The 27,117-nt window shown below is 35.9% G+C and overlaps 1 protein-coding gene across 5 annotated transcripts in view; it reads left to right on the forward strand.

Annotated features, from left to right (window-relative positions):
* CNST (consortin, connexin sorting protein) overlaps nt 1–27,117 on the forward strand; it is a 54,299-nt gene that overhangs the window by 13,317 nt on the left and 13,865 nt on the right. For 3 of the 5 annotated variants that reach the window (XM_064509420.1, XM_026102608.2, XM_026102610.2), the window contains exons 2-9: nt 478–915; nt 8,531–8,736; nt 13,452–13,482; nt 15,966–16,052; nt 16,528–16,642; nt 19,189–19,210; nt 19,390–19,486; nt 24,468–25,351. In XM_064509420.1, the coding sequence (XP_064365490.1) occupies nt 528–915; nt 8,531–8,736; nt 13,452–13,482; nt 15,966–16,052; nt 16,528–16,642; nt 19,189–19,210; nt 19,390–19,486; nt 24,468–25,351 (1,830 nt within the window). In that variant the 5' untranslated portion in view covers nt 478–527. Of the gene's footprint in view, nt 1–477; nt 916–8,530; nt 8,737–13,451; nt 13,483–15,965; nt 16,053–16,527; nt 16,643–19,188; nt 19,211–19,389; nt 19,487–24,467; nt 25,352–26,880; nt 26,950–27,117 lie in introns of those variants that run through there. The other 2 variants (XM_026102609.2, XM_026102607.2) reach the window with 2 other exon arrangements.

A 27,117-nucleotide genomic window follows, 5' to 3' on the forward strand; every position in this document is an offset into this window, starting at 1 on the left:
ATTTGCATATTTGAAGTGATATTATGAGTGACAGAAATGGATGTTTCTCTACTTTTATTCCTTGCTGGTCTATCCTTTTTTTCCCAGGAAAGCTATGATCTTATACAACAAGAATATTTTTGTTTTACTGATTGATTTTTATGGGGTGGTAGGTCTTGTTTGTCTTTTTGTTTTTCTGGTTTTCTCAGTCATAACATTGCGAGTACTGTTGTGAAGGTCAAGGGTAAATTATTGGTCATGTAACTGGAATCAATGGTAATTGGATAAAAATACAAATTTATAGATAAGTATTTTGTATGTAGATGTGCTTTGCTTTAAAATTTGCAGTGGGACAATTGATTACTGTTTTGAAGAATATCCCCATACTTTTAAGCTATATCACTTGGCTAATGTGTTTCTTTATTGGCTGGAATTGCATGAGGTTACTTATCCACCATAATCTATACTATAACTGCTTTTTCTGGTTTTACATTTTAGGTCTAAAAATATTTGGAGAAAGATTAAATGGTTCAACAAGTAACGCTCTAATGGATGACAGAGAATTTCCACCAAAGGATCTACAAATAGACTCAAAGGACAGTCTTCCTGCTGACTGTAGGGTGGAAGGTTTGGCATCTCATTTGGTTTCTTCATCTGACGAAAATGAGAATCGACTTGACCATGATGGGAATGAGGTTCTAACCAGTAGTAACACTGCTATGGGAAGACAGGATGAGGGTGAGCAGGACAGCATCAATAATAATGAAAATATGGACAGTGGAGACTGTACCCCAACCTGTAAGGAAAGTGAGACTGAGAGGAGATCTGTAAATGTCCATGTGGACCCTCAGCTGGAAAAAAAGCCTGTTGCGGAAAAACAGGCAGGTGGAAAAAGAAGCCCAAGAAGCAGAAAAGGCTCCAGTAAAAAATCTAAAGGTACTTTCTAGATATTTTGTTTTGTTTAGTTTGCTTCAGATAATAAGTTTTTATTAGTTCTAATCTGTGAACTAATAAGAAATATATATTTTAGTTGCCATGTTAACTGTTTTTAAATTTCACTAAAATATTGTTTTCAGAATTGTTAATAATACTAAATCAGATTAAATTTTACATGTTCTCTATGTTTTTCAGTGTTTAAATTAGATGTGTAGGAAGTGGAACACATGAGGAAGCGAGAATAGAGAGGGGTGCACAGTTTCAGTGTGGAAATTGTGCTAAATTCTGAATCATATAAGCCGGAAATTCAGGCAGTATGTTTTTGATCATTCGTGCTCATATGCAAGATAATTTTGGTGTCTTGATATAGTGTCAAGATTTGAAATCCTGGCATCAGTACCAAATATCTTGATCTTGGCCTGCTGCCATGAGAATTTACTTAGGTTTTTCGAAGCTTAATACATAGTTCTAGGATTTACATTTTGAGTAATATGCTGTTCAACAAATATGCTTCTGCAAATTTTTGATGTTACTTGTCCTTTATATCTTTTAAATTGGATAAGGAAAATGTAAATGTTTATTACATATTCTTATCTGAGATGTTTCTTTCCTCAGTGAATCAATAGCATATGTTTGCTTCAACACAGTGTCTTACCATATTAGGTGTGTGCCCTAGACCATAAGGCATATGTGTTGTAGCGCTGCAAGTGTATTAATTGAAATGAGTGTGTCTCGTCCCTTTGGTGTCTTTCAAGGTTACTTGGAGCCACTGAATCATACCTGTTCAGAAAATCAGAAGTATACCTTTCAACAATAGATTTAATATTTAAAAATAGAAGAAAATTAATTAAAACAAAGAATGATTGGAATAAGTAATTGAGAAGCAGTCATCTGTGATGAGGGGAATAACAGAAAACAAGTTGCTAAAATATAATACAGATGTGTGAACAGAAGTATCTGAGGCCATAAGAAGAAGAAGAAAGGGAGAAATTTGCCTGAAAACTGAAAGTCTTTGCCCATATTCTTTCTTCCTTGCTTTGTATTGCTGTTGATAAATGCAATCAACTGATGCAGAAATACCATAAAACCAGCTGTGCACACTAGATGGCTGTTTTAAAGCAAAAAGCAGAAAGCTAAAATATACAAAAATTGATGAAAAATCTAGAGACCTAGAACGCCATATCAGAGAAGAATGACAGTAGCTGGCTCAGAGCATGACAGAACTCTACAAAGTTTAAAACAGTTTTGCTGGGATTGAAAACTGAATCCCTATGAACAAGCCTTACTACATTGTTAGTAAAGGACCTTGGCTGTTCCTGAGTCTGCATATAAGAACTAATACTTGGATCCCTTTTAGTGAATTCTGCTAGCCTCAATGCAGTAGCAGTAATGATTCATGAAGTGTCATCTGCCTGCAATATACATTTATAAAGGTGAAACTCAAATTATCCCTGTTCTCTGAAAATAAATTTATCTTTTTCCAAAAGATTAGCTCTGACATAATTGGTAATTTAATGTTGTAAAGTCATACTGTGCAGTTCACCAACCTACTCTATAGCGTGGTGGCTTGCACTTGATCATTTTTCCCCAAGTTAAATTCTGCAACATATACTTTTCCTGTAAATCATTCAACTTCTTTCTGTGGCAGCTTGAGGATAGTAAGGAAGGAGAAGTGGTTAGGATGTATTTAGGTGTTGCAGCAATGAACATAAACTGGTCAAATTGTATGAAAAAACAGGCAATGTCATTTACTTAAGGTTCTGTGCTGTCCCAAACAAGATTTTGAGCTTGTTCTGCTAGAGACAGATCTCTACTTATCTGTATCTCTTTTTCCCCCAAGACACTTCTGTGTTAAAAATTAAATATGCTTGAAATATTTGTTGGTCCCTTTTTTTTTTTTTTAATAGTTCTTGAACGAACCAGTCTGAACCAGCTTTCTGGTATTAAAAAACTTTTTAAAAAATTATCATATGTTTTCTGTACCAGCAGCTTCCGTTACTAGTGGGGGACTAAACTACTGCTATTCAATGTAATAATTAAACTTCAATTAGAAAACAGAGGACAACATCCATAATTTTATTTTGATAGCTTTATTTCATAGCAAATATTGCATACTTGCACCTCTGACTCATTTTTAAGCAGGTAGCAAGGGCACCTTAATTTCATATTACCTGAAGCGCTGACAAAACAATAAAAAGTGAAACATTGAGAAACGTGTTTGTCGTGTTTTTATTCACAAGTTCTGTTTGTCAAAATGGGAACTTTTTGCAAGTGTGGTGCTGCTTCAGTGTATCTCTTAAGAAAACTTTGAGAAAGTTTGATTCTCCCCTTATCATAGGAATTACTGACACACCATTTGGGCATTGAAGCATTAGTTGAAACTTCTGCTGTGAATCTGGCAGAGCAGAGACGTGACCTGAGGTCTCTTCTGTATTCTGAGCAAGTGCTCCAATCATTGGAGTGTTGTTATCTTCTGCATTTTTTCACATTTATTTTCATAAAGGCTTTGTTCCCATTCTAGTATGGAACAAGATGGTTTTTAATATCAATATTGTGCAAAGTGAAAAAAATTCAGCTTTGATTCTTAAAATATGAGAAAAATGCATGAAATGCCTGCCTTTATTAAAAAGTAATTTGCTGTTCACAGTAAAATTGATGGATTCCAGAAGAATGCAGTGTTGTGTGCCCCTTTTTTAGAAACAGAGAAGAATGGGCAAGTGGAAGAACGAAATAAAGAGGGATCTTAGCTGCTAACACCTTTATGATGAAATAGCATTACTAAGTGTTATTGCCTCAAGAAAAGTTCCTGGTTATAGTACTGCTAAGGCACAGCTGCTGTCTTCAGTTTAAAATAAAACAAGATAGAAGTAGCTCGAATTACTGTAATGTGTTGCTTCAGAATTAGTGGAGTAACTTGAGGGCAGAATTTATTCCAGGTGAGTCACTGCACGACTATATGTGGGAATAAAATGCAGTTTATAAACTATTTGTTGATAACAGTACCACAATAATACTAGAATGAAGTTTTTCATAGTATTTGCTATTGAGCAGGTTTCAAACCACTTTCATATTTTGATGTTACAGATGATCATTAACCGCTTAATATAGTGAAGTTTGAAGTGACATTTTTTTCTGAGACAAAAGGTTTGCTAAAAGACTTGGACCCTCCTTTCTGGTTTCATGATCATGTGCTGTCCAGAAAGCTGTTCTTTTGAACACAACGTTGACTCCATCTTTAAAAACACTTCCCAGTCAATATCTTGCCTCCAGTTATGTCTCTTGTCGCTTCAGGCCCACAGTAAGCAGGAGTAAATACTGGAAAAGCAGAGACATAAATTAATACTGGAAAAGCAATGTTAAGTTACACCCATCTTTTGTCTGGCAATAAGACCTGGAAAAATAGCCACCCGTCGAAATTGTTATTACTCCTGCTCTGGATAGCTTACTTAATAAAGAGTTCATAAAAACAAAAAGCAGTGGTGGAGTTCTCAGTGGACAAGTGAATACCTTTCTTGAGCCCTAAATCTTAACCCTGAATCATCACTCTAGGGTTTCAGTTACAAAGAACACAAAGGTGTGTGAAATACGCCAAGTGCCTAAGCTGTAGAAACAGAGTCAGAATAGGATGGTTACAGAATGAGGCAGTAACAGGTTGGCTCAAAACACTGCCCCCATGTGTCCTGCTTTTGAATGTTAACAGGATTTTCAAAAAATGGGCTTATTTCAGGAAAGAAGACATATTCGTCGTAACTTGAGTTTACAAAGTTCATTATGCACATTTCAGTGTTCTTGAGTTTATGTCACCTATGCAGGTTGCTTTGTAGATGTTGTCTAAATAATTTTTAAGATAATTTAAGCAAATGTGAAATTCCAGAAATATATTTGACAGGACTAAAAAGAGCCGAGGTTATATTACTGGCATTACTCTTTTTTTCATTTGTCTATATTTAATCCTTTCTTATGCTTTACTTGCATCAGTTTTATGTACAGGATTGGGATTTTAATTAAATCTAGCGGGGATATTGCTCTTTTCTGTAGACAAAGCTCAGAATTTGTTTTTTGGGAAATGTGAAAACCTCAGCTTTTTTTTTTTGCTCCAAATTGGAGATCCATTTTGCAAGAAATTGGGAAATTTAACTTGCTCATTTCAGAAACTCTTGAGATGAGAAGGTGTGCTGCTTTATTTACATTATAAACAAGATGTGTTTTTATATAGAAAGATTTTATCCATTATCAATACCAACTGACCTAAATAATTTAAAAAATTAATATTACCAGTTATTTTATGTCATATTGTATTTCATTGGTAATATGAATGTTATGCACCAGCCTGACATGTCATGTTCTGAAATAATATTGATATTTTAACAGATCTCTAAATGGTTTTAAAAAAATCTGTTTTTTTTTTTTTTTAACTCTACCCTATGTAAATGTATCAAGTTCCAAAGGATTTTGTGAAAAAATAATTTGTGTTCATGAATTTGAGGGATAAACTAGTTTTAAGACAGGGCACACACTGACTCTTTATTAATACAGAGTATTCTGTACTGGCAAACTATTCTAACATGATCCCAGCTTTGTATAAATAAAACTATGCTTTGTACTAAAACCATTCCAATTAAAGGAACACATTTTAAGGCACTTTTACAGATCTTTTTGATAGTATAACTATGTCAGTGAGAAATTGCATCTCTTCATACTGCTAAGCAGGAGTGTCATCATAAAGTTTGTAGCATAGTTTTATTTTTCTGGGGTAGTCAATTCCTGATCTTTTTACTGATTCTACAGGAGACGGTTTTAAAGAAATAAGAACTGCCCTACTGGGCCAGACCAGTGGTCCATCTAGCAGAGTCCTTGGTCTCTGACAGTGGTAATAGGAGATGCTATTTAGGGAACGTGTGCAAGCCTGACTACTTTTTGCAGCTCGTTCCATTCATAGTTCCCCAGCATCTAGATTTGCTGTATTGCTGTAGGAAGTGTTTTGCTTTTTAATTCTCCTGTTTTAAGTGATTTTCTACTAGTTTAATCAAGTAATGTCAGATTTGGTGAACAGTCCGTTCAGCTTATCCTGCCCTTGTTAATCATACAAGTCTCAATCATATCCCCACTTGACCTTCTCTTCTGCAAACAGAAGAGTCCAGACTTAACAGTTTCTCCTCATGAAGCATAACTCATAACTTTGTCCTTTTAATCATTTTAGTTGCCTTCTCTGTACTTGCTCTAATCCTTTATGCCTGTCTTGAGATACAGAGACTAGAACTTTGCACAGTACTCAAAATGTGAGCATTCCAAGGCAGCAAAATAATTTTTTCTATCTTGCTCTCAATACTTTTACTGGTGATGCCTCATATTTTGCTAAGTTTTTTGGCTGCTGCTGCTCATAGGCTGATGATTTCACAGAGCTGCCTCCAAGATCTTTCCTGAGTTCAAAACTGGCACTGTACAGGCATAGTTTAGGTAATTTGCTTAGATGTTTTACATTTACCTACATTGAAACTCATCTGCCACCTTTTTGTTCACTCAGGTTTTTGAGATCCTTCTGGAGTTCCTCACTATTTACACAGCATTTGGGTACCTCAGAGAGCTTAGTGTCATTTGCAGAGTTTGAGACTTCACTGATCAGCAGTGACTTGGAGAAGGAGGTGAAGATGCCAAATAGAAATCATCCCCATCAATCCCTGGAGAATCCCACCACTGACTTTTCTCCATCCTGAAAAGTGCTCATTAAGCCCCACCTTCCAGTGTTTTAAGAACCTTTCCTTCAGTCCTTTGGCAACTTAGTTTCTTTAATAGCTTTCGGTGAGGAATGTTTTCAAAGGCTTTCCTGGAAATGCATGCACCCACTGGATCCTGTTATCCACATGTTTATTGACCACCCAGCAGGTTAGTGAGGCAGGCTTTCCCTACACAGCAGCTGTGCTGACTTTCCCAAAAGATCAATGTCATTTCATGTGCTCTGTGATTTTACCTATTACAGACTCCAGTGACTTAACAGAAATGGAAGGCAGACTTCCAAGTCTGTAGTCCCTGAGATTTCTTCTAGAGCCACTTTTTGTAGATGGGCTGCACTAGTGATCCACCAGTCCTCAGGTGGCCCTTTGTAATACTGGGTTGCACACTTGGCCAGCAGTTTCGCAGTTAAAATTATATGGGTTGTGGTCCTGCTAGGTCCTAGGTTCTGTGCTATCCATGACCAAATCCAGAATGGCATCATTCTGGTGAGTCCTGAGACTGTGTTCTAGGAAGCCATCATTTATTGTTTTCAAAAACTTTATTTTCCCTCATTCTCATGAGGCACTCCTCCAATGTATATGTGAGTAGTTGAATTCTCCCACTACCACTGCATGCTTTACTTTTATATCTTCCTTAATCTCACTTAATGTTTCCTGATGACTATCACATGATCAGCAATATGCTAGCAATACTGTATTTCTAACCATAAAGTGTAGCATTCACACCCGTAAAGTTTTTCCTGTAATATTTTTGTGCTGTTACGCTTTATATTATCCTTGACATACATTGCCAGTCCTCCACCTGCATATCCCACTTTTGCACTTCTATAACATGGGTAGACTGGCAATAGTGGATTGGTAGGGAATGTATTGTGCACGCCTCAGTTTTCTGCCTAGCAAGACACTCTGGACGCTGAATTGAGTTTGCACTTCCTTGTGTCATTGGTACCACCACTGTTGGCTCTTCCTTTGGACTCCCAAATAAGCTGTGCAGATATCTAGGCATGTTTCCATTTGCACTCAGCTCGAGGGTTACCGCATGATCCTCCTGGACATCTATCTGTGCACTCCGTAATAGAAGCTCCTGCTACCATCATCTGCTTCTTTCTGTCCTCTAAGATCCTCTTTTCACTGTGAGGAGACACTGTGCTATCATCTGAGTCGTCCTTTCCAGCAGAACCATTCCTTCACCGGTACTTTTCCTCGTACAAGCTCCAGCTCCTTGGCGCAGGCCGAGAGACAAGCCAAAAACTCTGTTCATGTTCTCCTCACATACCTGAGGCAGCTACTTGGTAAATCCTCAGGCCAGTTTGCCCCAGCAGACTCCCAAGCAGTCCCCTAGAGTACGTGGCCACCACTAGAATAACATCTGCTGATCACACAAACTGCTCCCTGCCTTTCTGGAGCCCACTGTTCTTTTCTTTTTTATGCCCTTTTATGAGCCAAACTGCACTGCGAACAACCCTGCTTTCTGTCTCTGTCTGTTGCATCAAAAATCACAGGATTTTATGTGGAATTCTGTCCACTCAGACCTGAATTTCAAGTACTGCTTTTAGCTGATTAAAATGTAATATCAGCCACAACTCTCTATTTTAGGTCAGCCTGATCTCTTACAATTCTGTAGAACACTTTAGTTTAGTCAAAGTTGGATCCCAGTTAGAAGTGTACAAAAATAACCAATGATCTTAATGTGTTTTCTCAGGTAGGTGAGCTGACATTGAGACAAATCTGTTACAACTCATTTTGACAAGACCAATATTCTATCTACTTATAGGGATGTTATTTGAGATATGTTTTATTTAAAGCTTTTGTATTGAAAATTTCCTAGAAATGCAACTTGATGTATTTTTGAATCCTAACTTAAGTACTTGTTCCTTTTAAAGGAGTTCCTTCAGTAGGAACTACAGCAATCAAGGAAGAAAATACTCTTGTTACAGATACAGATTCTGTGTGTGCTGAAGGTGCCGAAGAAGCAAATGAAGACTCTCATCAGGAAGAACAAAAACAGACATTGCCTTCCCTTTTCTCTTTGCTCCGTGAAGAGGTTGAGCAGATGGATTCAAAGATACTGCCTCTGTGTCTCCATCAGGTATTTGCTATGTGTCTGGGTTGTTGCACTAACTTTGTTTTTATTTGAGATCTTTTTTTCATTAAGATGCATTATTTCAACATATGTTAATATCCATATTATTCTGTCCAGAGACAGCCAGTTTTGATATATAAAGGATGTTCAAGGCACATATCTCCTCTAAGATTCTCTAATATATGTTAAAACTAAAAATTGCCTTGAAAGCGTATTCTGCAGTAGAAGGAAACTCTTACAGACAGTTTTTTTATGACATCTAATATATTTTGAAACAGACTTTTCTTGTCCATGCAAGCATTTTGACTATTAGATTTTCCCCCAGATGATGAAATTCTAGAGTGTAGCAGGAAAACTTAGGAAACCTGCTCTGCAAAATAGCTTAAACATGGTTTGTAGACAACTGATGACTAAATCACATCTTAAATCTGGAATTATTTTTACGGTTGCATACTTCTTTCTAGCCTGAACTGAATACATGAATGTTAAGATGCAAGGTTTCTTAGTGTATACTTTTTTATAGCACAGTTGCTATCTCTGCAAGGAAGAAGGAAATCCTGTAGGATCTGAAAAGCATTCTCTTTTTACTAATTGGCAAGTATGTTTTTCTTTCTGGAGATTATGACGCAAGATGGATATGTGGATTGGACTTCTTGCACTATTAATAGATAGTTCAGTGGTGTCAGACTAACATTGGAGCAGAAGACTTCTTGTTTGGCTATGGTGTCTAATATAGGTTATTTGATTTGAGAAAGTTGCATTATCTTTATTGTGAAAAATTGGATGACTGTTCTCATTTTAAACTTTGTGCTTTGATGACGCTCTTTCTGCATCCTTGTTCTCTGTGATATAAATAAGATGTGGTGTTTGAGAGAGAGGCTTCTCTTTAGTATAACAAATTATGGATACTTTACATTTGATATAGAATTGGGGTTTTTTTTGAAAATTTGTGTTTGAGTGAAGTTATTTCTTACTGTTCCTTAACTTATTTGAAATTTAGCATTAAGGTTAGGCATTCATATTTGTAACCAGGTATAATTTGGTGGTCACTCATGAGTCAGTACAAAGGTCTGTGTGGGAAGACAGTGCAGTTCATGCAAAAGTCTCAAAATTCTTTACAAACATTAAGGAATATCATCACCAAAATAGAGGTGAAATCTGTCTGCCGCTGTACAGATGAGGAAGCCAAACCACAAAGGGAACAACTTTTTTCAAGGTCATACAGGAACTGTGACAGAACTGAGAATAGAATCTGGGTTTCCAGATTCAAAGATGTTAAAAAAGCATCACCTTTTTTTTCCTAAAAATATTAAGCCATTTCTAATGGAATATTTGAAAGAAAGCTAACTTACAAGCATCACAGCACACATTTTAATCTGGGAAAAAATACAGGATCTGAAAGATAACATTCATGTTTTCATGTGAAATGAGTTCTAATAAGAGCTTTTTTTTCTTTCCCGGTGGATTAACCTGTCATCTTCAGTCTTATCTCAGGGTGCTAATACAACCTGCCAGTAACCTACTTTTGTATTAAGTCTGGCAAATATTCTTCTATCATATGCTAATTTTTTTCTGTGTGAGAGAATGCAGTGTAAAATCAAGAGCTGTGTCAGATATTCTGGAGTATTAGCATTCAGCATTGTTAGTGAGAAGTCTGTGTTAAATATTTAAAGGCTTTAGGATATTAGGGGCTGTCCTAGGGTTATCTTTTAATTAAAATTGATGTAACTTTTTTTCCCAGTCCTGTATGAGATCCATGTGATTTGTTTAGCATTTATTTGTTACAAACTGTAAAAGATATTTTTATATGGACATAAATACAGAGCTGCTTTGGCAGCTCCAGAAATCCTTAGCAGGCTACTCAGGGTAGCAGACAAAACATGCAAAAAAAAGCTTTAGAAGTCACTTATCAATTGCCTTTTGGAGGTGCTGGACTCAGAATGATCTTGTGGTCAATCATAAGATTGAGAGTTAGGAATATCTAACTTGTAATCTAGACTGCTTCACAAAGTTGCTCTCTTTTTTTGAGCAATCAACTTAGCAAGTGTTGCAAAAGTGCACATTTACTGTTAAGACCTTCAAGTTTTGAATGCCTAAATTGATATGGCCAAAAGATTTTGAGACTCTGGATATTTATGTGCTCCCACAGAAGTCATTGGAGTATCGGCTATGAAATGTCTCAACCTGAATGTTAAAGTATCAGCTGCCTGCAGTTACTGGACGCTTTTTGCAAACATGGCCCTAGTTACACCATATGCGGCAAATAGGAAGACTGCCAATGTTCAGTGTTGCTGAAGATTGATCAGTTAGTGCTTGTAAAAGTCTACGACATTGTAAAAAAGTTCTGTGAGATAAAATGTTTTCATTTCTGAGGTTTATATTCTTTGTGTTTTATTCTATTTATAAACAAAGCCTTCTGTATTCCTTAGCTTTCTGGGAAAGTTTGCCCAGCTTTCTGACAAGCACAAAAAAATCTTAATGTTGCAAATCTCAAAGATTATTCATAAAAGGGAGGAATGGGAAGTAAGACATTTCAGTTATCACGTTAGCTTTTCTCTACAGTGTTATACCTTTTAGTTTCCAGAAACCAGCTACATCTTTTCTGTAATACTCCATACCACCAACTCAAGAGTCAAAGTGAAGTTCTGTTTCTACTTAGTCAGAAAATGAGTGTGTTTCTATCTTTGGATGCTTACGTTCTCTGTAGTACAATGATGTCTTTGCCCTTCAAATTCAAGAGATAATCCTTTATGCCAGTGCTGAAAAAAACCCAAATAACTTTACTTGATTGATACATTAAGGGTTTTCCTAACTGGCATCTAGATATTTCTTCTGGAAGTTCTGCTGCTTCCATGCTTTCAATTTTGGCTTCAAAAGAGCTGTTTGAAAGCAAAGCATCACTAGGAAGAGGGTAGTATATTTGTTTCAGTAGCCTGCAGTTAAAATATGTAGTTTTGATACATTAATAACTTGGTATACCAGAACAATTTTCTTTTCTGTTTGCATGCCCAAAGTCTCGGTATGGAAAGCTTTTTACTGTATTAGCCCTTGGTAAGCATATATTAACTGTACCTTTTTGCAGTGATCTGTTAAAGGTACAAGTTGTAAAATTACCAAACCAGGGAAAAGTTAAGATGTCACAGCTAGGCATCTTAAGTGCTTAGGTTTAGAGATCCCATGTTCAATTCCTAGCCATTGGCTAATATGGTAGCTGTTACGGAAGCATTTAGCATTAGCTTACACATTTCATTGAGCTAGAAGTGCTATAGATTAACTTATATTTTTTTATATGTTCCTGTGAAATATTATTTTAAAATAGTCTTATGTTGTGTTTTCCCAGTCCTCAGTAACTTTTTTGGAATGATTTTTGTTTTTCATATTAAACCTCCTTCACACTTTGACCTCTAAATGCAACAGGCAAAATTTGCTTATCTCTTGTAGAAATTCTCTGGTAGTTTTTTGTTTTGACATATCTGAATTAATTCAACATCCATCTAAGAGAACATATCTTGGAGAATTGTCAGGGCTTTTAGGTCTTTTGTTTTTTTTTTTTTTTTTTCCTGATGTTTTTATTTGGCAGAGCTGTCTCTTTACAAATCCAATTTTAATCATTCTGTTATATAGAAATGTCAGTTTAAGGAGGAAAAAACCTCAGATGTATTCCATTTCATAACAGCTACAGCGTAAATCCAAGAACTGTGTTCTGGCTTAATTCTGTGATTTGCTCTGTTGTTGAAGAGCTTTAGATATCAATGTGTTTGGCTTAGTGAACTGACGCATGAAATACAGGGTCTTTAATTCTTTTTTAACACAGAGGAGCAGCTTGATAAAAGAAAGTGGCAGAAGGCTGCTGGAATAGTGTTGTCTAGATTCTGCAGATGGACTAGGAGTAATACAGCTTACTTGCAAATGTTGCAACTTTTTGTAAGTCTCACAGTATCTGTTGGGAAACATCTTAGTCCTGTAACCCATGTGAAGATCTGTTGTGTAGTTTTAAGCAAACTTCTGCCTTTATGGCTTCAAGATTGTTGTCTTGGGCATATGACTGGAGTGTAGCTAGGAAGTTACACCCCCAAAAATTAAATGAGTCCCCTTTAAGAAAAAAAGAAATTGAGTCCTTCTTTTATATTTATCTGATGAATTTCAAATACTTAGAATTTGAAATATTTTCGGATGTAAACAGGAAAGTTGCTCAGAACTTGTCATGGGCAACATTTTCAGGGTCTTTGATCCAAAGATTGTTCTTTTCTGCTCCATCAGGAGATCCTGCTGCTCCCTTTTATTACATTGCACTGTAATGCTCGGGAGAGCTCAGCAATGATCTTACTTCTTTCAAACATATGGAAGTAGTAGTCAGTAATAGAATACAAACTCTTTGACTGACCTTATTATCAATAAACATGATACTTCTGTTCTAGGTCATTTTAAAACCAATATCACTCAAAAATTTGCTAAAATAATTGTTGCTGTAACAAAATAAAAACCAGTTGATGTTTGGGCAAATCCATTTGCGTGAACGGACTTACTGTTTGTACGTTGTCTGATTTTCTTTTGAACAACTTTCCTAGGGTAAGGATACATGCATATAGTCTGAACATTTGATTTTTATCTAAACTAAATATGAATCTGCAAAACAGATATTTAAAATAAATTTATATTTTGCTATTATCACTATTATAAAAATTAGGGAATCCTAATTTTTCTCTTTTTTTCCATTACAGATAGCTGAGACCTATTTTCAAGAGGAGGAATGTATCCTTTTACTTGTAAAAATTAATAGGCATTATTAAAATAATATGGCATGATAAAACATAAAGAAAATACTCTGCCATTGACTCACATGCTGTGGATCAGATTAGGAAGAAGTCTACAGCCATAATTTATCCATGAGTGAACATACAGTATGTTAGCTAGTCCTAAATAGACTGCTGGAATATGAGTTAAATAATAAGCGCACTTTCAAAAGCTATGCTGATATAATCATTAGTAGTTGTGCACAAACAAGGAAGTAGGAAAATATTTTCAAAGAACATGCTTCATAGGAAAAATTCTGTTCTAACAATTAGTAACCAGGAATACATCCAGTCTAGATACGGTATGTTTTCTATTATATAAAACAGGACACTATTATAGTAAGAACACCATTATAACAACTGTGGATTCAAATATGTACTGTTAGTGTCTAGATTAGAATAAAAATACCAAATACTCTGAGCTAAGGGAGAACAGTAATCACTGAACAACAGCAACATATTCTTTGTCAATTGCTTATTAGTCAAATGTCACTTCAAGGTAGTTTGAGGAACTGTCACAGGAAACTAGGAGTAGTCGCTTCTGGGAACAGTTAGTTCAATGGCACAGATAAGAGGGTTTTTTGATTTGTTCCGAGATAATGCAAACAAATTTGGTTAAAAAATTAACAGTAGTTGAACTGCTAATAATTACTCTGATATATTTCAGTATTTCTGGAAGAGAATGATCATATTAAGCCTTAAAGTGTAATTATATTTTTAGAAAAGGTGGAAGCAGGTTTTGCTCTGTTCGCTTTTAAAGGAAACTGATTAGTCTATAAAAAGAAGCAAGAGTGGTAGTCCTTAAGGTATATGTGGTTCACTAAGGTATGTAGCATAAGAAACCCTGAAAGGTATCCTTCCAAAAATTGAAATCCAGCCAAATTATATTACAAAAACAAAGAGAAATAACTGTGACATTATTATAAAAGCAATATATAAAATAAAATATCTATCACTGTCTTAAAAGACTGTACTTCTGTTTTGGTCATCCCAATTAAAAAACATCCATCAGAAAATAAAAAGACTATAATATAAATAAGAGGAATGGAAAAATTTTGTAGTAGATTATGGCTCTACATGGGGAAATACAGTAGATTTAAATTGCATTCAGCAATATGATAGAAAGACAGCTTCTCTTTCATCGAAGTGGCTTTAATTGAAGGGAACTATATTTAAAGCTGATCAGAGGAATTATTTCTTGATGTAATATACACCTGATGCGTGGAATTCAGCACTACTATATAATGCATATATATGAAGGATATCTCCTGTGTGCTTGCAACCATCAGTTTCCTGAGGTTAAAATAGAACTTATGTGATCATTTTGCATTGTATTAATTATCCATGACAAGCATTTTAATTCATCCACTATAGAAATTCATACTAACAATAATTTGGGGATTATTACTGTGATCCTCTAAGGCTATATCTGTGATCTGTAACTCTGTTTCTAATAACAGATTTCCTAAAGGCAGAAGAAATGTTCTTTCCGTTCATATCACTGTTTATAAGCTGTGCTATATATGTGTTGCATGAGGCTAACAAGAACAACAAATACTACTTATGTTTTTGTAGCAATTACTCCCGTATGTTAATTAGTATGAATAATGGAAAATATTTTTTCTACATTACTAAGAACCTCATTCATTGTAGCTTTATCCCCACTGTACTGCAGAATTAAATTTGAAATGGCTGGCAAAACAAGGCTTGAAATAGAACAACTAACAACTTAATTTTGGTGGAACTAGAATTATCCCAAACTATTACAAAATAGATAACTATCAGGACACTTTTATGAATACATTGATAGTAGAGTAGAAAGAGTTGTTAATATAAAGAAGGAGCAAGCATAATCTTCGTAAAAAAGACAAAAAGACAAAGTGTGAACTCAGCTGTCAAACAGTTTTAGATACAACAGTTGAAAAGGTGTCTTCTGAAAGTTTGAGAGGGGAAATTGTTTTTAATGTTATCTCTAATTGGTCAGTAAAAAGGAGCCATATTTTCAATTAGTTACCATTATTGACATATAATTGTATTTCTTGATAGATATATCCTTGTATTTATATAATCGTTTTGCTTTTCATTTCTCAGAGATTTCATTTTCAGAAAAAAAATCCTTATTTGCATAGTAACATTTTGCTGATTTCTTTTCTGGAAAAATATACTGTTTTTAGGCTCAAGGTATGTGGGAAGAAGTAACTGCAGAAGAGAGTAGGTTCTGCATTTCTGGAAGTTTTTTCAACTTCTATTATTTCTGATTTGCTGTGTTCATATCTGCTATTGTTTTTTTGCCTGCACAGAAATCTGGATGCTAGCCATAAGATTTTTCCTATTTATTTTGGTTCAGTTACATAATGATTGTCCTTTCAAACGTGATGTCAAATATAAGTAAATCATAATATGTCCCTATATGCGTGCATTTTTCTTTAACCTTTCATTCAGATGAGAAGGCAATGAAATTCATTCAGCTTGAACGGCTGTATCATGAGCAGCTGCTTGCAAATCTTTCTTCTATACAGGAGCAGTGGGGTGAGTACAGGCTAGACTAGTATGGTGGAAGGAAGAGTTAACTTGTTCTGTATTTCTGCCTAATAGAGCAGACGTTTTGCCAGCTTAAGACTGTTACAAAGCAAAAGTAGCATTTATATCAGAATTTCTCTGAGCTTGTGAGAAAAGTATTTCTTCTTTGGATTCCTTTCTTTGGGTTTCATAAAAAAGGTGCAAATAGTTGATCATTCTTTATGCTAATTAATTGAGACTTTGACTGATCCACAGTTATTTTGTACTTATTTTTTATTTTAGGGGTGGTGAATCTGGTGTGATGAAAATAAGCTGTACTGTAACAAAATATGATACTTTTATCATAGTCTGATACAAGACTATGGAGCATGCACGGAAGAGGTGTTGATATTTTTCCATTTCTCATTTTAATGGAAAAGTTTTATGTTAAGTAAATATTAATTTTAAAGCACTTTGAGTAAAAATGTTTTTTGATTAAATTTAGAAAGGAAATGGAAAGCAACAGTTTCTAGTCCAGTTACAGCAGTGAGGAATTCAGCTAAAGAACTGAACAATGAGGAGCTGGAAAAGCTTACTAAAGTTTGTTCTTCGCATCAACAGTAAGTATAAGAAAATATTATTACTTTACTGGTACTAATCTGTTAGCACAGCTGTTGCCTGCTTACTAGTATAGGTGTTTTAAAATAGTTGATCCCAAAATAAAAGTTGCGTCCCATTGACTTCAGTCAATTTAGTTATAAAGCAGCTGCTCATTTTGATATATAATAACAATGTTTCAGTTACCATCAGTTTTCACAGTGAATTAATATGGTTTGAGGAATTTATAGGGCCTAGAGCTGAACTAATTGTTTTCAGCAAATTATTTTGCCAAAAATGGAGTTAGTTTGAGGGTATTTTCAGCCAAAGCAAAAACTAAGTACTGTTAATTTAAGAACAGATAGACCACAAAACTGATGATGGTGCTTGTGTCTATTGTTTTAATTATTGTTTTAAAATACAGTTGCCCAGCATCTCAGACCGCAGCATTCCAATCTACCCTATAGGATATTATTCCCACATCTCCCATATTTTAGGACAATTCCCTAACCGTTACACTTTAAGTACTGTGGGGTGGTTATTCTTGTGGTCTTTTGTTGAGTTTATGTAGGCTGGTTCAACATTATGAAGCAGTGATTCTGTAGTTCACTAGTGCAGCAGTCTTCTGAAAGTTAAGAAATCTTAGTGCATACCTGCTTTGTCTGATTCAGCAGCCTCCTGCCAGTACATCACGATATAGCAAACTTACAGATAGTGCCGAGGGTGCTCCTCAGGATAGTGACAGGTACGGGCTTGTACCTGTCAGGAAAGAGAAGTGATCTGAGTCAAGATCTGTTATGTCACGGGTGAATGCCCTATCTAGTGAACATTGGAGTGTAAGGAACAGATGAAAAAAATAATACTATCTGCTCCTGAAAAATGATCAGCCAACAATAATGAGGAATCTAACCATGTTCAAAGGCTGTGAAAAGACTGACCTGTGACAGGGAGATGCCAATCAGGTGAGGAGAGAGAACTTTTTCAAATACATTTGCATTGGCTTAGTCAGTCTGGGTGCAGTAAATGCCAAAATGCTCCTGTTCTTCAGAGTATAATTTGACTTCAACACATTTTCCCTGGGTGACTGTACAGAAGCTGAAAAACATCCAGGTTCGCTGTCAGGACAGATTGTTTACTTGTAGCCTGAAGGTGTTTGGGAGGAAACCGCTGAGGAGTGTGAGCCTGAAATTCCACAGGAGGGATAGAGGCAGCTCTAGCACTGTAGCTGCACATTTGCAGTTCCAGCCTGCTAGCGTTAGAACCCACGGAGTGCCTGCAGGGTTCCTTAACTCACATTTCATTATGCACGACCTTGCAAGCTCACAGATTAAGATTCAACTCCATTATGATTTATATGCTTGCAACTAGCAGCACCTCCCTAGGCGCTCAATTGTCAGCTTGTTGAGAGTAACTCTGCTTTTGCCTTCTAATTCTTCCATGCAACCTCACATTTAAATAGAAAAATTCAGTTACGTAGTATCATTCTTCTTTCTGAGGAACCCTGCAATTTGATCAAAATTAAGGGTTGTGTTTGTTTACCATGACTAATTCTCTATATTTATTATGGCTCTTCCAAAACTCTAGATTTAGCCAAAAACCTATTTATTTTTATTGTTTAATATTTTTTCTAAGCTTTAAACTCAATTTACTTCGCAATTAAGGCAATACTTTCATTTTAAATAAATAACGAGGGTCTTGGCGAATGTGAGCGTTTTGCTCTTGTGATTGAAAGTAATGTAACTTTTTGTAATACTCAAGGTCTGGAGCTGCATACTAGAAACCTTTACTTTAAAGAAAGTTTTGGGTGTTTCTCATTTAAAGTGCAAAATTTAAAAGTCAATGCAAGTTTTAAGAGTTTATGTTAGAGAGTGCGAACATCTTTTCCCTCTTGTGTCTCCTTACTTTCTTTTGTAATGTTTTTCAGTAGCTTTATGCAAAATGCTCAGAATTTTCTCTTCATTGCTGTATGAAAGGCTGCAAGACAGACTGTGCATGATAAAACAGATTGTGCATGAATCTCTACACAGTTTGCAAAGTCCACACTGACTATTAGTGGTGATGATTCACCTGTGAATCCTAGTGGAATCAACGGGAACTGCTAAATCTTTCAATGTGCAGAAAATGTGTCCCAACATAAATAGTCCCTGGGAAGGGAAATAAGTATTTCTTTCCTCCCTAAATCTCTGTCATAGTAATTAGTATTTTTACTACTAGTAGATGCTGTGCTCTTACATGATTTTTAAAGTTGGTAGTGCTCCTTTTAGCATAAGCTTTTACAGGAATTCAGATCACTGGGTGTGTTGCAGTAACTTCATTTTAAGTGCTTCCTTCATTAGGTGGAACAATATTTGTGCTAATTGGTCTTCTGATGATATTCACATATGGTACAGATTTGTGCTTGAAACTATGCTAGCATGCTGATCGTGTTTCAGTGTTAGAAATGTTCTGTGCTAATATTAGAGCAAAGAAAAGACTAATATGATCTGAATCATTGTTTTGCTGACATTTGTTATGAAAATTGTTGTTACTGAGTGGTTTAATTTATTTTTTATTTTCTTTATTGTTGCAGGCCACTTGCATCAAAACATAAGGTAAGAAGCTGTTTGTGTGAACACTGCTTTGCCAAAGATTGTTCATAAATATATAAATATATTTTTAATAGATATATTTTTTCCAGTGTAGTATGGAAAGTTTTTGAAGCTTGGATATCTCAATTGCAGTATTCCTATCTAAGTTCAGAAATTATAGGATATACTATTGTATTTTACAGCTAGTAGCTGCAGAAAATACCTGGGAAAGCAGTTGTTTCCTTCAGTTAATGGGATCAGAAAATTTAAAGGAAAGAGAAGCTGCAGCTTTTAAATCAGGTACGTGTGTGTGTGTGTGTGTATGTATGTATGTACTTAAGATTATACTGTAAGTGTATATTCCTGTAAATACTGTGTACCTATTCCATTTGAAGCTACAGCATTTATGTTGGATTCCCACAGATTCATCCCTTTTTGCAAATTTTAATTTTCAATTACAACAATTTTAGTTAGTCATTGATCTTCAGAAATGTAATTAAAATAATTCTACCTTCCATGAGAAAAGTTACTTTTAAATGAGTATGAGGATAAAAAAATTGTGTTAAGCTAGGTACAAGACATATAATTCATATGTATAAAGTCTATGGTTAACAATCCCATGATAAATACTTTGAGTTGTGGCCACTGAATATCACTAACAGTATTAAGAAGTTTCTTTTAATTACATGTGATGTAGTCGCATTTTTCTGTAACAGCAGAGAAAATTAGGAAGCTTTTTGGGGGGTCTTAGAGAGGAAAACATCAGTTAGTTTTTTTCATTGAAAATTTTTTTACGTTTCATGTCATTTTCATTCTTCTTCTGCTTTGCTACGGCAGCTGTTTGTTTGAGTAATGATTGTTTGAATCATTGGGTTCTTATGAAATGTTTGTAAATTAATGAATTGTTAAAATGCAGGAAAGAGAAGGAAGGAAAGAGAAGTGGTAGACTACTTGGCTGTGGTTTATTTTTCCTCTCTTTGAGCAAAAATTTTCTTTCTTTAGCCATGTCTCAGTTGCTAAATATTGCCTAAGCTGAGCACCTTTTGCCCAAAGCATCTAGAATTTCTCGCAAGATGAGGGTTCGCCTAGGTTACCTCCAGGGGTCCCTTTCAACCTAAATTATCCAGTAACTGTCTGTCGGCCAGAATGTTCAGGAGAATCAGGAATTAATGAAGAAAGGGAATCACAGTTCCCTACACATGCGCATTCTCCACATCTTCATCCTCTTTTACCATGGCCCGTACGATGCCTCTGCTGTTCTTGTAAAAACAACTAACTAAAAGTAAAACATTAGAACTAAAAGTAAAACAAGCATGCTCTAAAACTCAGAAAGCAGATCAGAAGAACCTTATGTTTATTAGTTTTAGATGGTTGAAAAAGTCCCATGAAAAGAATTCTGGCACTTAAAATTTTTTATTGTTTTTATTCGAAATGGGACCAAAAACTTTCGGGAGAGCAGAAATTCTGAACATTTGGAAGTTCTCAGTTAAAGAGGATTTTGTATTGATGGTACAAAACTAGTACAACATCTAGACATATTAAAACTACGGTGAGAATAAATCATGATGTAAAGATTTACACCAACCAACCTTTTCCATAATGTAAATCTTGTCAAAATGCCATCAGACTCATTGGGTTCCTCTGAAATGTTTGAAAATTAATAAAGCTATATCTTCCAATGGAAAGCTGTTCCACTGAGAATTTTTATGCAATGCTAATTACATACTTTTTCAATACAAAGATATGAATATTTGAAGCCCAGATGAAGATTAAATGCTTAAGATGGGCAAAAGATGCTTCAAATGACATTAGTACATTCTTGAGAAACATAACTCTGAATGAGTTTAAAACAAGTCTGTAACTCTGGTTATGTATATATCAGTTGGTGCTGTGCAAAAAGTATCCAAGCTGTGGCTGAGTGATTCAGCTCAGGACTAGAAGCAATGTGACTGTTTTGGGCTGGTTCACTATTTTGCCTGAGTTTGTTAACCCCAGCAGAATCCTATGCTAATATTTAAACTGACTTTCTCAGCATTAACCCAGGTGTTCGTTCATATGAGCCTTTTCATTGTGCCATGTAAACTTACTATGTTTATCTTTTGGGGTTTTTTTTCCTCACATTGTGAAAAATGAGAAGTAACTATGTAAACACTTGTTTCTTCTCTTGGAAAGATGTCTGCCAATCTGCAGGGAGAATTACTTAACTCAGCTGCTGATGGTAAAAGTATGACTTACAGTAAGACAGGAAATGAAAATTTTCAAGTGGTTTGAAGACTGTCCTTCATGTGGATTTGTATGACCAAAGTAAGATTTTATGTAGCTGTTAGCAATAGGAAGAAGTATTAGCTTATATGTAGGTATATGTACTGTATAGCAGAGACAGGAGTACTGCACTCTGATAGCATCTTTCAAGTAAAATTACAGTTCTTTACTAGTCTAAAACAAAAATAGCTGCATTTGCCTGTTGCAGGCATAGGAGAATGCAGTTGGTGCCTCTGTAAGCAGTTCATGCGAAAAAGAAATCACCATTCCTCTCTCCTGGGGATACTGCGGCCAGGAAACAGCTTTCAATTCCACCAAGGCCTCCCTGAAAGATTGGCCAGTTAAGATTGGTGGGAGAGTCACTGAACTAGTTTTCTGCCCTTCTGAGTGAGGGTTGTGAAAGCTCTGTCCTACTGTATTTCCTCTCTGGCAGGTTTTCTCCTAGATTCTACCAACGGAGAGAACTGGGCCCTTGAAGTTGTGTGCATGTATTAAAAGATGAGAATTCATACATACTATATGCAAACATTTCTTCAGCTTCTGACTGAAAGTCTTAATAGCCTTAGTGTTAACTAAAGATAATCAAATTCCTGTGTTTTGTGTAGCTTTTTCTAATGAAATGATGAATTTAATAAAGCACTTGGCAAAACTTTCCAGTGTTTACTTCTAACTCCATTTCCAAGGTGGGGAGAACTTACTTATTCCTTGTTTTCTTTTAGGTCATATGGGAATTGTTTTTAAATGGGAAGAGGGGTGAGAATTGAGGAGTATGAATTCTCTACTGGCACAATGCTATAGGTCATTGCGCTCTCTGCTAGACTGTCTTGGATTAACAGAATGAACAAGTGGAAGCTACAGGTTTCTGTGATGAACAGAGCAAGTGACAATTTTATGGTAACTCTGTTTGGGAAAAAGCATTTCTTTAATTATCTTAACTGCTTTTGCTACAAGAAAAATTTTAATAGGCACTTTGTTACATCTGTGACAGATAAAAATTATTGCTGTCTTGATGAGTACATCTTCACTTAATTTAGTAGGAAAAAGCATCTTTTTTATTTAAGTGTTCAACTATTTGTGATTGCCCAAAGCAGGTGTTTTGAAGTAAGTACAAAGAAAATATTGAAAGCTGCCTAAAATTTGACATGGAAAGTAAAAATGATCTTTACATCTCACTTCCTGTACCTCTGTAAATGGATAACAATACTAGGATCATTTATTACTTCCTTAGGAATAGAACCTTGACCTCAAGAGCCATCTTTCATAGTAAAGAATTTGATTTAATTTCTATCTCCATTTAATCTTTGATGTTGCTATTGAAGCTGCCAACAAAGGTGCCTGTTGTAATGTGGATGTATCCTCTGGGAAAAAATGACAGATGGTAACAGAATCTTGTACCAACAGTCCAGCTTGTATCTGAACCCATGACCTATACGTGAAGGGCTCAGTATCCCATTACAAATCCCTTGAGCTATCTAGTCATCTGTATCTAATTTTCAAAAAGTCCCTGTCTCATACCCATTTCTTCATTCATCATTTTACATAAGTTAGGTTCCTGGTACCCGTTCCATCTGTTAATGCTCTGGTTATTTTTTTTTTCCCTGCATTTTGAAATGACCGTATAGTCTCTCTTTCCATTTCTAAGCCTGTTTTCTACACTAGCTTGCATTTCTTTATCTTTTAAAATGGGATAATTGAGAATTTGATAAAATTGTTTAATACAATGAATTAATGCAAAAATTTCTTAAAAGACAAAAGAATGTGACCCTGCTTCATATACCAAGTGAAAGAAATTGCTCAGATTTAAAGTGATGTTTTAACAGGTGAGAAAGTGTAAGATTGGCATAAAGGTATTCAGTCATTCTTCTGAGACATATACATTTAATAGCAGCATTGTTAGATCTCTTCATTAATCTATTCATAAGACCTTTCTGCTTTCGGCTGTGACACAAAAATGCAAATGCTTATTTTCTAGAGGTATGAATTTGTTGTGTTGGGTTATTACTATTACTATAACTGTAGTCCTACTGTAACAAATCCTTAACTTAGTTCTTAATAAAATATGGAGTAAAAAACAGTTTCTGTCATAGATGGCTTGTTTTGGTATTCTGATTCTAAATACTCCCTTTCTCTCTTCATAAGTCTAAAGAGGTAGGTTTGACTTTGAGCTTCTCCTAATGGCCATTAATTTTACTGACAACTTAGACTAACCATCTACTACTTCGTAAGCAGAACCCATCAGTACTAAGTCAATTCATAAACTATGTAGAATTCCCCTCATTTCTCTCTGAAATATTGATAGGTTAGTTAAGAAAAAATGCTTTCCATGTGTATTGTAAATGTGAATACAAAAATAAGCTGAATTCAATTGCATTTTTTAATATGTAAGCTAACTTACACATCCAAAAACCAGTATCTTATTATGCAATCTGTTATGTAAAATTGTTGTAACACATTTTTTTTTTAACATTAGCTGAAGGAGCTAGTTACCCACTTAAAAGACCTGAATTCAAAATCTATTAAATTGGTGTGATTTCAGCTTCTTTAAAGCAGATGCAGATATTTCCCTGTGTGATAGATACATTAGCATCAAGGTACAGTTTTCTGTAATTATTAAGTGCATTCATCTGTCCTCCAGGCCGCCATGAGATGCACTTGCACAAAATATGCTTTAGAAAGAACATACGTGTTCAAGAAAACACTGAAATACATGTTTTCCTTGAAGCATGGGAGTAACTGTTCCTTTTCAGGAGGGCACTAAAGCATGTGTTTAGCTTGTCGGAACATATGTAAATACATTGTATACATTGTAAACACATAAATACTGTGCTGAGTCAGGAAGCATCTTTTCAAACTACTTAGTGCTAACAAAACTTTATTGTGACAGGAGCGTAATATATATACCCTGTATGGGAGTGCATTTTAAAACATTAGGTTATCAGATCACAGTATACTCCTTTTCCGGCCTGCCGATGCTTTCAGTCTTTTAAAAACACTGGTACTGTTTTCCTGTTGCATTCAGGTGCTGAAACTTTTCCTGGCATTGGACCAAAGAAAGAAGATAAAGAGCTGAGTGCTACCTCTCCAGGTAAAAGCAGAAGAGAGAGACCGACAGAGGCAGCGAGTCGTCAGGTAGCTGCAGGAAAGGACCACATGGAGGAGCAGCACTGCAGTGCTGAATCGACAGTGGAGCCACACACCCAGTCCACAGGGACAGTGGGCAGGCCTCCTTCGGGCTGTTTATCATCTGGGGATGCCAGTAAAGATAACAGTTTGCAGCTGAGAGAAAGACAGCTCTCTAAGGATGTGGGAAAAACAGAAGACACAGCCGGGGAGCCTGGAGTGAAACTCTGTGTTGAGCCGATGGTAGATAGTTTAGTTTTAACAGGTGCTGATTATATGCCTACTGATTTGGTTTCTACTGATGAAGATGTACATGCTGATAGAAATCCACTCAGATCAAAACATGTTGCTGGCTCTTCAGAGGCTGCTAGTGGCCAGCTAGGAAATAGTGATTTAAACCAGCAACAGAAACAGCCTGATAATGATGATGATGGAAAATCTCCACAGGACAGAACTGCATCAAATGTGTGCTCTGGAAGTAATAATATGTCTGAGCATGAGAGTACTGCCCATTCACAAGCATGCAAGGAAATACAGAAAACAGCAGGACAGGAGGAGGAGAAGGTAAATAATGAAGAACAAGAAGATTTCTTTCTCAGATTTTTAAACGGTAATATAATAGACTCTGAAGAATCATTTGCAGACTTAGCAAACCAAGAGGACTTTGACACTGTTCCAGATATTTCACCTGAACGAGCATCTTGCAGTTCACTGGAGGCTTTATCGTTAGATGACAGCTTTTCCTCTCTTGATGAACTTGCAAGAAGGATAGAGATTGCTGAGGTAAGTACTATGAATCCTGTAAAACCTGTCATATTTATTTCACTTTCTCTCAGTTATATTTTTTAGGGTATTGCCTCCTTTAAAATATGCTTTAAAATACGTTAAATGTTTCTTCATATAGCACTTTTTTAATATGAAAACAAACCTACTTATTTACTTGTTCTAAGCTATTTCAGAAAAAAGTTCCTGTTTGCCTTCCCTCTTGCCCAGTAGTGCTCTGTGCCTCTAAAAATGAGATAGATTTTGCATATTAGTATGAACTGCTATATATATACAATTTTTTCATAGAGACTTTTAGGAGAAGAGCTGAGAATTCCTAGTAACTTACAACTTTATGTGAGAGAGCTGCACAATGCAAATGATTTAACATGTAGTTCATTTCTGCTTATGGAATAAAATTTGTTTTGCCCTACCCATTCCCTCAGATAACAAAGGACTTGTACCAAAAGTATCTTCTTAGTGCATCTTTATTTTTAAGGCATTTAACAATACAATATCCCTTGGAGATAAAGTAATACTGCTTCTCTAAAGATGGGAAGCTAATGCACAGAGACTGAGAACCCACGATCGCTCAGGGATTGCAGCCAAGGAGAGAACTAAATACTGGAGATCCATGCTGATGCCATTACGTCTTTGGCAAAATCTCCAGAGCGGGAAAGAGTATTTTGGTTTTTCTCCCCACCTAAACAGCTTCCTGTCTCAGTTCCAAGATCAGGCACCATGATCCACCCCTAAAACACCTTGTCTTTCTATGAGACGTCAGGAAGCATCCCATGGTTTGAGGGCCATGTACATGAACCTAGTTTTGCTTCACTTTTTTTTGGATCCAAGAGTAGCTATACACAAGTTCCTGACAAAATGTACATGTGGAACCCCACATATTTGTTCATACATATAACCAATCTTTTGCACTAAATCCATTAGTTTATGTCACTTAGAGGTTGGTTTCGAAAAACAGTATTTTGTTGACAGTCTGTGTTAAGCCCATATGGATGTATAACAAAAGAGCAATCTAAATACCGTCCCTCAGAATTAGGTTTCTTTTGAGTCCTCTGGAAGTTCAGGATTTTAAGCTACAGGAGAGAACTGTTTCACGTAGGAAAATCCTAAATTAATCCTATAGCAACTATTTTTAAATTGCTGTGTTTGTGCCATCTGTGTTTTAGAGGATGGGGTATGCAGGCAGCATATTTGTACTGTTAGAAAAATTATGCTTGTATTGGCCCAGTGATTGACAATGTTGCTTTACAGGGAATGTAGTTTCATTTCTAGTTTTGCTATCCTACTTCTAGACCGGCAATACTGTGATGGCACAGCTGAATATTTCAAGAGTGGAAATAAGCACCCTGAGTCTTTCCATAGCGCTCTTTCTGTTCGTATAAGGAGTAATCTTGGCTGGGGCTGGTCAGAGTCTTTTCCAGTCGTTCTTAGCAAGAGGCCTGAGTTGTGTGGGGGGCAGAGGGTTCAAGTCAGGGAGAAGGGAAGGAGAAGGCTTCATCTTGACACTGATTAAAATTTGTAATATGCAGCATCTGGTGATGTTCTGCAATACCTGAAATTGCTAGGTGCAGCGGGATGAGCTAAGGACAGCACAGGAGCTTGTGGTATGTTGCATTATACATTTATACTTTGTTTTCTCAGTCAATTTTATCACCTATCATTACCTTAGGGCTTGCTTTTTACAAGTATTGAGCACCTACAGCTTCCCTGGAAGACACCAGGAACTGAGAGCGTGCAGCACCTCTGAGAAATCACCACTCTTAACT

Source organism: Dromaius novaehollandiae, chromosome 3 (assembly GCF_036370855.1).
Source record: "Dromaius novaehollandiae isolate bDroNov1 chromosome 3, bDroNov1.hap1, whole genome shotgun sequence".
NCBI lineage: Eukaryota > Metazoa > Chordata > Aves > Casuariiformes > Dromaiidae > Dromaius > Dromaius novaehollandiae.